Source organism: Pleurodeles waltl, chromosome 3_1 (genome assembly GCF_031143425.1).
Source record: "Pleurodeles waltl isolate 20211129_DDA chromosome 3_1, aPleWal1.hap1.20221129, whole genome shotgun sequence".
NCBI classification, from domain to species: domain Eukaryota; kingdom Metazoa; phylum Chordata; class Amphibia; order Caudata; family Salamandridae; genus Pleurodeles; species Pleurodeles waltl.
The window spans coordinates 1,693,685,862-1,693,701,451 of record NC_090440.1 but is presented as its reverse complement, the minus strand read 5'-3'; the positions used below and the strand labels follow the sequence as shown (position 1 = coordinate 1,693,701,451).

Sequence of the window (15,590 nt, the reverse complement as noted above, 5' to 3'; positions counted from 1 at the left end):
ACTGTGCCAACAATGGTTACGTTCCTCCACCTTAGCAGCTGTAAAACGACATCTTAGTCTCCTTTCTGAGAAAATAGACTTACAAGATTCCTTTTTAGGACCTAGGAAACCACACTCAAAATGTTTCCAGTATGTATGACATGTATAATGAGATTTGGAAGCTTTCTCAAATGGAAGCTGTTGCACGTTTAAGGCAGATAGATAAGGAAAACATGGAAAAGGTTTTAGCTGTTGTTGATAATGGCATGAACACTTTGTCCAACAGAATTTACACCTTAATATTGTGTCATTGGCAATTGACCTCATTCAGAATGACAGGCCCTTTTTGCAACATGGGCAGAGTCAACTGCGTTCCATCATACAGTTAGGTTGGAAATTGCAAGTTTTGAATAATGGCCTCGTGCCCTGGAAATACATAAACAGTAGCAAATTATTTGATGCTTTTAATTTATCTAGGGAACAACACACAATGGCTAAAAAAGAAGCCAGTTACATCATGCTTAATATTGAAAAGTTAGAAAAGTTGCCTTTTACTGTGGCAGAAATTCCCTCAGCAGTATGGTTGATAAATGGAGTTATAAATCTGCCCATTTCCACCTTATGTTTCACAAACTGTTTGAAACATTTTGCTGTAGGGAGATATGAACAACTAGGAGACAGTTACATACACAAGGTGAGGGAGCAGCCTTTTAATTTCAAATGTCAGAACAGCGAAACAGAGGTCTGTCTTAGCGGAAGCAAATGTGAGACTACTATTAGCCAATCTATGATTTGTAAGCAGGTGTTCTTGCACAGTCTTTGCAATGCGGAGGTCAGGCATGCCAACTGAAGGGTGCTCCCATTCCTTTAATTCATTCAGTATTTCAGATACTTTTAAATGGAAGTTATTTGGTTCTGAACGATGAAAGCTGCTGTGGTATGAAGCCTGGAATTTCCTATGTCATTTTGGTTTTTCACATGGTAGCTTGTTGCAGCTATGTTATATTCCCCACTCTCCCCCCACCCCCCCAAACAAGAGGTAAGAGTAGTGGAATTGCTACTTCTAATGTAAATGTTGACAAGCTGAGCAGACTAAAGGCACTATTGTTCCAAAAACAAGTGACCCTGAAAGCCAAAGAGATGTATGATCTCCAGACATGCCCCTTGAGACTGAGGTTGATACGCAATGCATCTTATGAGCCACGGCTTGTGGATTTCTTGGCGCCAATGACTTCCAGCACAATGGACGGTGTCACTTTCACAGGTCATTCTGCTTTTGAGGTTCCTGTACACTTCCCCTCTGTGGATGTCTCTGCTAATCCTTTAATCCATCTGCTGAAGTGGAGTCCTTTCTGGTCTCAATCTTCATTGATGACATCAGATACCTTTTGCAAGACTATGATTATTGTTGATTTGACCACTGGCTTTTTCTAAAGTATATAAAGCGCGACACCAAATTGCCTTTCAGTTCAGCTTGTCTGCCAGCCTGTGTTGCTGGTCACTGTTGGCATTATGTCTCTTATGTATGATTTTATATTTGCTTTTAGATGTTTAGTTTAGAGCATTTTTAGATTTTGGATTTTGCACCCTTGTTTCGTCAATAGGGGAGGATGTTGTGGATCCACTTTAGTATCTTCGGTATAGACGTTTAGCTTAGCTTTGGCTTGCAGGCCTGTGCCCTTTTATCGCGATAAACATGCTCTGTTTTATTATTCATTTTTATTCATTTTAGCAGTAAGTGCAGTTCTTATAATTTATAAGAAATGTTTTTATTTTGTAATCAGTTGCCATTCTGTGAACGCTTCGGGGATGGGCTACCCAGGACCTGTGAAGGCTTGAGGAAGACAGGCTGCGCTCCCCCCTCCAATTTTTAATAAACTACATCCCTGCGGGATGGGGACCCTGGGGCCTAATGAGGCTTGGGGAGGGGGGGTTGGCTGCTTCTGGGTGGTCAGTCCCTGCAGCCAACCTCTCAGAATGGTGTTGGCTGCCTAGTGGGGGTTTGGCTGCAGGGCCTGGCTGCAGGTGAGGCCCTGCAGCCAAGCCCTCGCTGCACACGGCCAAATGCCATGCGCGGTGGGGATTGGCTTTACGTTTGGTAATAAAATATTATTTTATGTTAACAAATCTCTAGAAAGTCACTAAAAACAGTTAAAGTAATTTTATAGTTAGGTGAAATGTTCAGTACCAGTGCAACATTTTATACTCTAGAAAACACAGAAATTCACCAGTCATAGCTTTCTCAAGTAGCTTTAACTTATATCCTAGGGTAACTATAACTCACACCCTTGTAATGCGCTGCTAATTGCCCCACATATTGCATCACTTATGTCATCTTCTATGACATCATTGATAAAATCACAGCAAAATTTACAATTAAATTATTGATGACAAAGCTGCATGGTGGGGGCAAGAGTTGTAGCTACCTTAGGGCATGAGTCACAGTTACTTGAGATAAGTATAACCATAACTGGTGAATTTCTGTGGTTTAGAGAGTTTAAAATGTTAACTTGTTACTGAACATATCACCTAGCTATAATGTTACTTTATGCTTTGCTTATTTCTGTATATATATATATATATATATATATATATATATATATATACACACACACACACATTAAAAAAACAAAGGTTACAGTGATGTTATTGTTAGGTTCAGATTTGTCATGCAGAAAGCATAGAAATTCAGATGTTATTGTTAGTTATCTCAAGTAAACATAACTCGTGCCCTAAAGTAACAATAAGACGCAACCTCGCCATGCATCATTTTCTCATCAATAATTTTACTGCAAATGTTCATGATATTGTCAATGATGTCATCAAAGATGTAATGAGTGATGTAATATCTGGGGTCATTAGCAGTACACAGTGAGGATGTGAGTTATAATTACCTTAGGGCACAAGTTATAGTTACTTGAAATAACTCTAACAGCTACATTTCTGTGGTTTTGTGTGTGTAAAATCTGAAACTAACTATAACGTCCCTGTAACCCTTGGTTTTTAGTGAACTTTGAGGGTGTTTTTTTTTTAACGTTAAGTAAGATGGCCATTGCAATGCTCGGGTAGGGGGTGTTGGACGAAGGGCCTGGCCTGGCATTGTGCTGCCCCCTCCCAAGCTTGCTGCTCCTGCCCCCCTTGCCATCCAATGTCCAAGTCCATGCCCCTGCTCCCTCATTACAGCCCTGTGTGGCGGCTGTTCTGCCACTGCCCTTCCTGCCTGCCCTGAACAGTAAGCTTGCTGCCTCAACCACCTCCTCCCTACCCTCTGTTGTCCGAGTCTATGCACCAGCCCCCTTGTTCCTGCCGTGCATGGTCTGATGTGCTGCCTTTGCCCTCCATTTACCTTGATTTCCCTGCACACTCCTCCTGCCCTCTGTTGCCATGCCCCATCATTGTCCTTCTGCCTAGCCTCTGTGCTTAGCTTGCTGCCCCTACCCTCCTTCCCTCCTTCCCTTCGATGTCTGTGTGCATGCCCCTGCTCCCTACTTTTTGCCTACCATGTTCAATGGGCCTGCCATTGCCCCTCCTATCTACTCTGAGTGTTCCATTGTGCTACCACTTCCCCTCACACCCACCTAGCATGGTCAGATGACTGCTGCCTGTCTCCGCCACTTCCACCCTACCTATCCAAGTTCCATGCCCCTATCCCGTCCCTCCTGCCCCCTATGGTCCAGTTTGCTGCCACTCCCCTCTGCCCTCCATGATTTTTTGTGCTGCAACTGCTCCGCCTGCCTGCCCCGCATGGTCTGTTGTGAAGTCCGTTCCCCTGCTCTCTCTTGACTGTGTCCAGCCCATACCCCTCCCTTCTGTCCTCCATGATCCTTTGTGCATTCCCCTGCCCCCTCCCTCTTGCCAACCATGGCAATTGTGCTGCCACTAACCCTCCTGCTTGCCATGCATGGTCTTCTGCGCTGCCACAGCCCCTCCCACCTGCCCTGTGTGGTCAGCTTGTTGCCCCATACCCCCTCCAACCTTTCCTCCGTTGTCTCTATGTAAGCCATTATAGTCCCAATGTTGCCCTATATGGTGTGTTGTGCTTCCAGTGCCCTTCCCGCCTTCCCTTCATGGTCAGCTTGATTCCCCTGCCCTCTGTTTTCCATGTACAGACCCCTGACCCCTCCCTCCTGCATTTGTTGTGGCCCTTCCCCTCCCTCCAGTACTCTATGGTCCCTTGTGCTGCACTGCTGTCCTGCTCCCCGTGTGGTGTATTGTGCTGCTGCAACGCCTGCCCTGTAAGGTCAGTTTGGCCCCCCTGCCCATCTCCTTCTTGCAACCTGTTATCAGGGTCCGTGTCCCTACCCCATTCCTCCTTCCCTCTGTGATCCAATGTACCATACCTGCCAATATTTTTCACTCTGTAAGAGCGAGCTTTTGAAAAAAACAGAAACGCTGGGAATTGATTTTCCCCATGGACTTACATTGAAAAAGAGGTAACTTTAGGCAGGAGACTGATTAAGTAAAGCTCTCTTGGGCTTAACTTCGGGAGTCTCCTGCCTGAATCGGGTCTGTTTGCTTGCATGGTTGTACTGCCAGTGCCTCAACCTTCTGCCTTTGATGGTCTGTTATATTGCCACAGCCTCTCTTGCCTGTCCTGCATGGTTGGTTTGTTGCACCTGGCCTCTATGATCCGTTATGTGGCCACAACCCCTCCAGCCTGCCCAGCGTGGCCAACTTGTTGCTTCTGCATCCTCCTCCCTGCCCTCAATTATCAGAGTCCATGCTCCTGGCCTCTACCTCCTCACAGTATTCTAATGAACAACTAGATTGCTATTGTTGTGTTGATTACAAAAGTGTGTGACGCCTGATGTCATCTTAATTTAATCAAAACTGTAATACCTAAAGCATCTCTTGTAGAAATTATTAAATGAGTTGGTCTTATTCACAAAGAAATTAGAGTTAGTGTTCTAAAAAACTAAAATGCCGACATGTTTTCTGACTTCTCAAATAGCAACAGGGCACTTTTAAATTATTTGCTACCTTTGTTTTTTTTCCAGTTGATTACATGTTACACCCAGTGTAGGGGATGTGGCGTTACAGCCAGAGCTAAAGACTTTGCAACTGGGGGACCAGGTTTGATTTTCAGCATCAGCTTAACATCCTGTGATTCTGGACAAATAACTTAATCTACCCATGCCTAAAATCAAAAATAAATGTGTCCTTGTGTAATACAACTGGTGCTCGTGTAAAGCACTCCAGTACCTTTGGGTCAAGTCTGTGCTATATAAAACTGCAAAAAACATAAAACACCAAAAATTGGGCTATCCTTGGGCTACATTTTGGCTACATTTGGGCTCTTTTTTTTCTCTGGTGGCCATCTTAAAAGACTTATGAGGCTCCCTAATTTCCTCACTTACTGCAGAATCCTGAGTAGATAATGCTTTCAGTTTTCCACTTCGATTCCATTAAGATGGCGTTAAGATCTGCTACACTTTTGGCATAAATTGTGAATGTTGGCACTCTAGTTGCTCATTAGAACACTATAGGACAGCTGCTGATCACCTGGGAGTTAACTGGCAGTCTGCTGCTGGTCTTGAAAGAGCATGTTTCAGCCTACAATATTTTTCATGAAATAGATGGGAGATATTTGCGAACTCACTTAAAACATTCCCTAATTTTTCTTTTTCCAGGACTAGCGATAATTTCAATGACAAAATGAACCCCATCATTTTGATCCTTTCTAAATTAAATATTTTATGTTTTACCAGTTTGAATCAATCAAGATAGCTTCAGATGTGCCACATTTTTGTCATAAGTAAGACTGTTAGTGCTCTAGTTGTTCTTTAGAACACTCTGGGAGGCTGCAGTAGGCCAGAAGGAAATCAACCGACGCGCTGCTCCTGTTGGAAGTACATGTTTTACTGAGAACGTCAGACGTAATTCTCATATGGCGGAAAAAGATAGTGTGAATTTACAGAAACTATGTTCTCATTTTAGTTTGTAACTATACCTACCTGTTGGCGATCACCTGTAGGTGTGTGTGTGTGTATATGTATGTATGTGTGTGTGTATATATATATATATATATATATATATATATATATATATATTCATTCTGTGAAAAAAGCCAAAGGTTACAGGGACATTACAGTTAGTAAATAATATTAAAAAAATCACAGAAATTCACTTAAACAACCAAAGGTTACAAGGAAGGTATAGTTAAGCTCACGTTCTAAACTTACAAAAACCATAGAAATGTACTTGTTATAGTTAGTTATTTTAACCATAACTCATGCCCTAAGGTAACTATACCTTACGCCCCCGCAATGCACAGTTTTGATATCAATAATGTTACTGCAAATGTTACAGTGGTATTATCAATGTTATAAAAGATGTCATGAGTGATGTGATATCTGGGGTAATTAGCAGTACATGGTGAGGGTGCCCGTTATAGTTGCTTTAGAGCACTGCCCTGCAGCCAACCCCCTATAATCACTCAACTCCATGCCATGCATCATCTCCCCAGGGCTGCCTTAAAAGAAATTAGTCGGGGACCACACCGTTCCCCCTCCCCCCCCCCCCAACCCCACCTGCCCCCCCAGCCCCATGGACCACTGCCTCCCCTGGGCTACCTAATAACTAATGTTGAGGGCCACACAGACCCCCATCCTGGGCCCCGGGGACCACCACCTCCCCAAGGCTACATTTAATAAATATATGGGGTTGGCTGTGCAGACCCACCTCCCCAGGGTCTACCAAATCCCTGGGGCTACCTACTAAAAAGTTGTGGTAAGGCCACACGGAAGTAATATTTTATTCTCTTTCCCTGTACGATTGACAGCTGGCAGGGAAAGAGATAAACACTGCTCCCGCTTACTGGGAGCGGAGTTTTTAACACTCCTGCTTGCTGGAAGCAGAGTTATGTTTGATTAAGCTTGGTGGGAGCTGTCACAGCTCCCACCTAGCAAAGCAAACACTACCTCCTGAGGATGGGAACCTCAGGAGGTATATTGGGCTCCAGAAAGGGAGCTATGTGGCCCTCTCCTTTCTTCTGCTCAGGGCTAGCCCCAGGGAGGTGGTGGTCCCCGGAGCTGTATATGGCCTATTGCCCCTCCTCCCCCCATGTGTTTACAAATGTATATGGCCCTGTGGAGTCCGCGCAGACCCCCTTCTTAAATTTGTAGCCCCAGGGAGGTGGTGGTCCCTAGGGCATTGGGGGGGGGGGGGTTGCTCTGACTCCCGCCAACAATGTTATATAGCCCTTGAGAGGTGGTGGACGCTGGGGGGTGTGTGGGTCCCACCGGCCCCTCGTATATTTAAAAATGTAGCCCCCGGGAGGTAGTGGTCCCAGGGGCCTGGGGAAGTCCATGTGGGTCCCCAACAATATTTACTTTGTAGCCAGGGGAGGTGATGGTTCTTGAGGCCCATGGGGGTCTGAGCCCCCCACTATATTATTTTGTATTTCTAGTCCATTTAGTAGTTTCAGAGATTTTAAAGGAAAAATAAATATAGATATCTATAGACACATAGTATCTGCTGATCCTCCACCACGGATTCACAAATCTGCATGCCAAAGAAAGGCCCAGATTGGCTGGTCGCTATCTGAGAGAAAAGTTGCTGATGCCATTTGATTGGCTTGGTGCAGAGGGTGAGATAAGGGGTCACAATAGAGGTATCCTGACCCCATTGGACAAACAGAGGGGTCCTTGAGGGACCCCTCCTCCCCCCATTGACAAAACAGTTGCCCACATTTTTTTTTTTTTTTTTTTTTTAGATTTGTGGTCTCGCTCCCTAAGGTAACTAACTCGCGCCCCGCTATGCACAGTTTTCTCATCAATAATTTTATAGTAAATGTTGCAATGATAAAATCAGTGATGCCATAGAAGGTGTCCTCAGTGATGTAATATTTGGGGTAATTAGCTGTGCATGGCGAGGGCACGAGTTATAGTTATAGTTACTTGAGATAACCATAACTGCTGAATTTCTGTGGTTTTGTGTGAGTAACTTCAATAACCTAACTGTAATGGCTCTGTAACCTTTGTTTTTCTGGGAGGTCTTCTAACAGGTGCCACCACATGAGAAGATATGCTCTAATTAGGAACTTACCTTGGCACTAGAAAATGTATTGTGGTACTATTTCAGTGCATGTAATCATGCATCGTGAGGTTTGTGTCTTGGAAAATTGAATTCTTCATGGCACTATCATGAATCCAGAGAGTTAAAGAGGCAGTCACACAAAGGATGACTCCTGGATTTACTCCCAGTATTGTTTCATAATTTCCTGTATACCAGATTCTCAAACTCCTCCTTTTTAACAAATTATGCATCAACAGTAACTATGGAGTTACTCCTGATGACAAACACCTCTTTGTTCTACGCTAACATGAAAATGAACAATTTTTGTCAAAGCATCCCATTAACATTTTCCTTGTAGATTGTATACAATTCTGTTATTAAAATACAATAAATAAATCTATGTTAGGTTAAAGTCTATTTACTGAGGGCCATATCAGCTACAACTGTACTCTTTAGTTGTCAAGCCATAAATAGCAAAGAGCAAAGCAGCTACAACTAATGTTCACACTTTCACCGAACTCTACTGCCATAATTCTAATGAACATTTGAAAAAAGTGGTTTCCCGAACACCAGTTTCCTTCATGTATTAAAACATTCTGTCTGATAACCATTGAGTTCTTAGAATATACCCAACTCTATTTTCAATTAGAAGGTAGTGCTACTAAAATATAGAAATAAGGGAAATGTTGAGGGCATACTCATGTGAAATTGTAGTTTTGGATTGTGTGTACAGAGCCACATTCTGTAGAAGACACCAAGGCAGCTCTCTTTAAGAAGAAGAAAGTAGACAAACCCAGAAATATGAAGATGACAAATCAGTTTTCCTTTTCAGATGAAGCACCTCTTTTGCCATCCACCTTTTAAGGTAAACAGTGCTTTCATGGTGATCTGTTTAAAAAAGCACAGCCATTTATGAGAGGTCCCGCCATGATGAAGAATTAGGTATTTAGTTGTAAGTGTAGTTCGCCAGCATTGATCGGATTGCATAGGGTTTGGTAGCAACATTTAGATAGCTCTTTGTTCACTGGCTACTAACTAAAAAGCCCAAATGACTTGAATAATTTTAACACAGTTCTAATGCATTAGGAAATTATTGGCACGAGCAGCCTGAACGAAGTGGAGAACTTGCATTGAAAGAATAAGTGAGACTATGAAAGATACCAATACTAGAGAACTATGCTAACATCTCGGTAACTACTTCTTTGGATCCATTTCATATTGTCACTGGATATGCTGAGGTTTTTGACTGTTGATTCCAATTGGGCAGTAGTTTGTGCATGTTTTTTCAGGACTAGATTTCGTGTTGCGAGAAAAATGGCCGCTGTAACTTCTCACTTTATTTTCTTTCAGAGAATGACGGGGCAGTTCTTCTTTAAAGTGATAAAACCAGGACCCATGCACGGCTTCCTATCGTGGTTTAGCGTTGAGTTCCACAGCATAGAGCAGAAGGAGCAGAAGCTGGAGCTCAGTACTGGGCCACACCACCCGTATGTATGCACTCCTGGACCCCTCAGAAACCCTTTTGGGGGGAGGCTGTACATGTATGCTTGAGTAAACCTGTTGCAGCTTTAACTCTGAATATCAGACATAGCGGATCTTTGCTTTATATACCAACCAACCTCTTACCCAGGTATCCTACACAGAGACAGAGCTCATGTCTATTTGTACGCCCCAGATATCAGCCACAGCTTTTGTTTTTTATAATGTATTATTTAATTAGAATATGGAGAAGGTCTTTTCTCTCCTACACTCCTGTGCTGACCAAAACGGAGTCATTGCTTAACCATGCAGATAGTTGCCTTAGTTTAAATGTTTTTTTTACCATTTATTTCTGTTCTGTAACCTTCTGTCCTTTTTACAAAGACATTTTTTTCCTAAAATAGAAGGCCACTTTACAAGATTTATATGGCTAGGTCATCGCCCACCTGTCAGTTTGAAGTGTTTTTTTTCTGCCCCGTTCAGGATGGTGGTTTGACACTTCCTAATATTCATTATACAATTAAGCCAAAAGACAGTGCAATTTCCACACTGTCCTCTTTTTGCCCACAGCCATTATAAGAATAAGATTCTAAAATAGATGGTGAAAGGGGATGTATGTACTCTCCAATTATTTCTTCGAGATTTGTGCTACGAGATCTTGCTTAATTTAATTGAAAATAATATATATTGTTCACAAAATTAGTAGACTTTAAAAGTCATCTTTTTTGCACGCAAACATCATCAAAATATGGGAGATCGCAAAAATTCCTAGTATAAAAGACTCTGATTTTAGGTCAGGGTAAAACCTCAGAGTTGGTTCAGCAGTCCATAAAGAGAGAGTCTGGCTGAGATGCCTTTTCACATTCTCATTTGACCAGTAACTTCAAGATTTTGCCATTAGTGGAAATCAACACCACTACTGACTTGGTTTGAGCACGTCTTGATCAGTCACCTTAATGCATTTTTTATGAAATGTCAGAATAAGATAGGACTCATAATGTTGGTGCTGTTTGGAAGTTGGTTTGCAGTCTGATTTTTGTTCCTATCATCATAGGTACATTTTAAGGATAATGTGTTATTTTCATATGCTTGTTCCTTAAATTAAAGTAAATTTTCAATATCTTTGCAATAGTTGCCAAAACGATAGTATTGGGGACTTGTAGCAAATGGTGTGATTGTGCCTGAAGTGTGAGGTTTATCGGCAGGCGTTATTTTCTGATGTAAGCTCTTTTAAATATAAGTAATGAATTGAATCCATTACAAAGACTGCTATGAAATACACTCAATATTAAGAGGGGACAACATGCAGGATTTTAAATAGTTAACTGGCTAGCTGGCTTATGATTCACGAAGGGTTTTAAGGATAAACCTGGGGTGAAAACATTCCTGTTATTCGGATTACTCAACTTAAATATGTTATGTTTGTGTCCCTCAATTTCTTCTACTCTTACCGTGATCACCATTGCCAAAGTAGATGACTCATGAAGAAGCCATACACAACATGGCCTCTCCTCCTTCAGCCTCCTGCCTCTTCTTACATCTGATGTGTTGCCTTTCATTTCCACCATCCTCTGGCCATTCCTACAATCCACCAACCTAATTTTAAACATGGTACATGGCATCCCTCCGACACCACCGTCAGCATTATTCTCCACCCTTCTCCTTGTATTAAATATAAAAATATCCCCCACCCCCAGGGGTCGTCCCTCTCTCTTTGCATTTACCTTCCTGAGCATATTGTACAAGAACCACCTGGTACACTGCCACCCACATCATCCTTTCTTCAATCCTCCACATCCCTTGCCAAAAAAATATAAAAAGATGATTTCTGCTGTCAGCCGCTCATAGACTAAGCAGATCCACAATAGCATCTTATCACCAATTCCCAGCCGTTGTAGAATGTAAAACCAGAAAGGCTACTCCAGTGAATCAAACGCCTTAGTGGCGTTCAGGAAGAGTGCCGCCTCTTCGCACTAAGGCTGGATCTGATGTAGCAAGGTTTTGAGATTGTGGGATGGATCTTCCAGAGACAAATCTCTACAGATCCGATTGAGTCCATCTCCATCGGAGGCTTTCCTGGCTTTAGGGGCGTGATCAGGGAGCCTGCCCGAACCGATGTCTCCTTGAAGACAGCCAGCAATCTAGGGGCCCGAAGGTGTGTGTACTCTTTATAGAATTAAGCTGGCAGGCTGCCGGGCCCAGAGCCTTGCCACTCGGCTGGGTCTGTATAGTCGCTGCAATTTCCGACACTATTATAGGCCTCTCAAGACACAATCTGCGGCCCTCTTCCAACCAGGCTAGAGCAACAGTGTCAAAGTATTATCCTAACACTGTTTGATCAGTGGTATGTGAGTGTACGTAACTCCATATAACATTTGTGAAAGGCTGTCAGTATTTTATCAGTTTCGTTGGCTCTGTGCCCCCTCTGGTAAGGTGAGCTCCTTTATGACTGAGTTAGCCCTATTTTGACAAAAAAGCCACCTTCTCCATACATGCGAGCCTTTGCTTTTCTCTCTGGGAATTTGAGTTCAACAGAAGCAAGGTGTTTATTGGTTACCTGGTTGCCCAAAACTGTTTCCAGCTCCCTTGGTGTTGTTTCTAGGGTATGCAATCTCTGCTTGATGTCCTTGATGACCCCGTTTGCTTGGCTATACTGGCCCCCCGGAAGACCGCCTTGTATGATTCCCATAGGTTGGCTGCGCTGCCCACCTTCGAATCAACAAACTGCTCTGTCTCTGCTTTGATCTCTCCTTCTAAATACCATAATTCTGAGCGCCCTGGCAGACAGTCCGCATGCACTAGTCCAGAAACTTCCAGTTCTAGCTTGATCAGACGGCATTCTGGCCATATACCCAACAGCAGTTGTCCAGGTGCTAATGCCGTCTGATATCAACCAGTAGTCTGAACTGGAGGCCAAATTATGAAAGGTGGAATAGCATGTGCCCTCGTGAAAGATCAGATTTCTGGTGTGCCAGATATCCAGTATGTGACAAGCTTACATAATTTCCTAAAGCTGTTGAGCTGCTCTAGGATATGATCTCTTGCTGTTGCTGGATCTGCGTGCCCCATATGACGGCATCTGGAGCCATAGCTTGTTAAGCAAGAACAACTCGTCCGTATTTGGTGCATAAGTGCATAATAATGTAGTGGTGTGCGTACTCAGTAATATGTGCAATATTATATATCATCCTTCTGGGTCTATTATGGAATGAAGTGGGCGGATTGGTTAGTCATGTCTAATCAGAATTGCAACCTCCCGGGCATTTGACGAGCATGATGCTTTGCATCTGTTGTTTGTCCATCCTTCTGGTCAGGTGTGTCTCCTGCAGTAGACACACATCTGTGTTGGGTCTCTTGGTGTATGCCCTCACCTTCCTGTTTTTCCTAAAGTTGTTGAGTCCGGGGTCATTCCACAACAAGACTCTGACGTTACTCATGTCATTTCGACTGGGTGCAATTAATTGTGTATCTGAGTGTAATACCCTAATGTGAGTGGTGTGTCCCTCGGTACCAGTCTGTCAAGCATGCATGTCAGCCTTGTGGTACAGTAATGTAGTGTAGAAAAAACAGCTCCTTTTCGGCCACCCTCATGTTTACCCCTCCCACCTCGAACTCCTCAACTTGTCTGAGACCCTCCTGCACTCCCAACCCCCTTCCAGATTAGAAAAAAAAAAAAGTATCATGCAGTGCAAATGCTGTGACCTGGAATATCCTATGCTACCCTACAATGAAAATACGCAGCTCACATATGATGCATACATTTCGCAAAACTGCAGCATTACAACCCAACAGTGTGGGGACTTTCCAGTTCAAGAGAGGAGGGTGCCAAGGGCTAGCTAACGTCAAATTCACCAGAGGAATTGGTGGGTGGAAAGTTGTTGACGTGTGTCCTTTAGGGCACTGCAAGCAGCCAGTGCTCCCACTAGTGCCCATGCCTGCAGTTACCGGTAGCTCAGTGGACGTAGTTTCTGATCCATCAGGTGTGCACACCGTGCCACTGCATCTTGGTTATTGGTCCTTTTCGTTCAGCTGGTCAGTGTCATCCCAATGGATGTCATTTCTCAGCACTAAGGGATGCCTCAGATATATATACGGATGAATAAGTTGGCCTGTTTGGGGTTCTGGAGATGTGCAGCTTCCGTGTAGCAGAACATGCAGCTTTGCTTGATAGAGCAGGTTGTATTGTATGCCGGACTTAAGCAATGTGCATTTTACAGGAGGAAAATCTCTAGGGCTTTTTTCACAGCAATTGTGAAGTTGGGGAAGAAGGACACATGGTTGCCATCAAACTCCACATCTTACTCGTCTTTCAGCATTATGGTAGTCATTTTGACCCTGGCGGTCTTCTGCCAATCGCCACATCTCCACTCATACCGCCAGGGTGGTCTGAGCCACTGGGCCTGAGATGAGCATCTCCGACCCGACGGTTCACAGAACACCGCTGGCGGTATTAGGAGCCGCAAGCACTAAACCCCTCCCTCCAGACACAGCATCCCCCTCCCACCATCCCCCCCTCCAGGTACAGCATCCCTCTCCCCGCATACATACACACGCACACAGGCACCCACACGCACCACGCATACTCATTCACCTACACTTACTTACGTGCATTCATTCACACACATCCATACTCTCATTCACCTCAGCACTCAAACACGCATTCAACCACGCATACTCACACCCATCCAAACATGCATACTCACACGCAAACACGCATTTCAGCCCAACACTCACTCGCATACACACAAGCATGCACACTTACAGGCAGACACGCACTTACTTCTACATTCAGACACACATACATACATTCATGCACAGGTGCAGCCAACACACACACACACGCACACACAACACCCCCCACCCTCCCACCCCCTCTCCTGTTGGACGATCAACTTACCTGATCCGGAAAGGAGATCGTCTGGCAGGAAACGGGAATGGGCGCTTCCACCTCCGGCAGTGCCCCGCCATCAGGACACCACCAGGCCGTATAACAGCTTGTGATACAGCTTGTGATACGGCTGGTGGAGTCTTTCTGGCAGGGTGGGGCCAGTGGTGGAAGCGCCTCCACCCGCCAGCATAGCTACTACTGGATTTCCGCCCAAAGTGTGGCGGAAATCCAGCATTACCCGTAATATGGTGGGCAGAAGACCGCCAGCACTGGCAGTCTTCTGGCACCCACAGCTTTGGCGAACTTCAAGAAAGACCGCCAAAGTCATAATGACCTCCTATGTCCCTGTCTTTGAAGCTGAAAAAGGCATGCAATAGTCGGGCGGCCCAGAACTCCACCAAAAACAGCGGAGTAAAGACTGTTTCACAGATGTTTCTCAGCATTTTTTCTACATAGTCTTCCATTTGACCACAGTATGTTGTTTCAGCTACTCTAAGAATCCTTAGATTGTTCTATTGCGAGCACGTTTCATGATCTTAATTTTTAGCTTGAATTAATGCGAAAACTTTTCCATCTGAAGAAGGTTCTCTTTGAGTGTTCATTGTGTCCGCCATGTCTAGTCCTCGCTTCTGAAAGTGGCCAATGCGACCAGCTTTTTCTTTCATGTGGTCAAGTCGGCCCATTAGAGTGTCAGTTTTGGAGTAAAAAATTTTTCTGGCTGTGTTTCATGTTCAATGATAAGTATTTGAGTCCTGAATCTCGTTCTGCTTCAGGTGGTTGTTGGCTGTCTGCCACTGCTCTCGAGGCTACCTGCTGCCCTGTGGTGTGACACTTTCCAAACAGTAGCTTCGTCCGTCTATCGTGTTTACCAATGGTACTGCTCAAAGGGATCTGCAAGCGCCATCTCAAGGTGAACACAAGCTGCTAGACAGTATATCATCACCTAAAGTGTCACCACAATCTTGGGGTATTGTCTATCGGCTCACAGTGCAGTAGAGTTGATCCTGCTACACCCCAGCTTGTAGTCACTGTGTCTCTCGGAGCACAAGCAGCTCATCCAATGGGGCCAGGCCAGCGATCAGTCACTTTTTTTCCCACCCCGTTAAGTAGTTTTCAGCAGTCAGGGTTGGCTTTAGAGCGGGGTGAGCGGTGCGGCGCACGGGGTGCTGACCTGGGTGGGGCGGGGGTGGGGGGGGGATTAGCCGTAATTTAGAGATTTGAGATTTAA

The 15,590-nt window shown here is 44.2% G+C and overlaps 1 protein-coding gene across 2 annotated transcripts in view; it reads left to right on the top strand.

Annotated features, from left to right (window-relative positions):
* Window positions 1–15,590, top strand: part of PRMT2 (protein arginine methyltransferase 2) — a 298,198-nt gene that overhangs the window by 216,383 nt on the left and 66,225 nt on the right. For both annotated transcript variants that reach the window (XM_069225499.1, XM_069225500.1), the window contains exon 8: window positions 9,346–9,482. In XM_069225499.1, coding sequence (XP_069081600.1) covers window positions 9,346–9,482 — 137 coding nt within the window. The remainder of the gene's footprint in view (window positions 1–9,345; window positions 9,483–15,590) is intronic.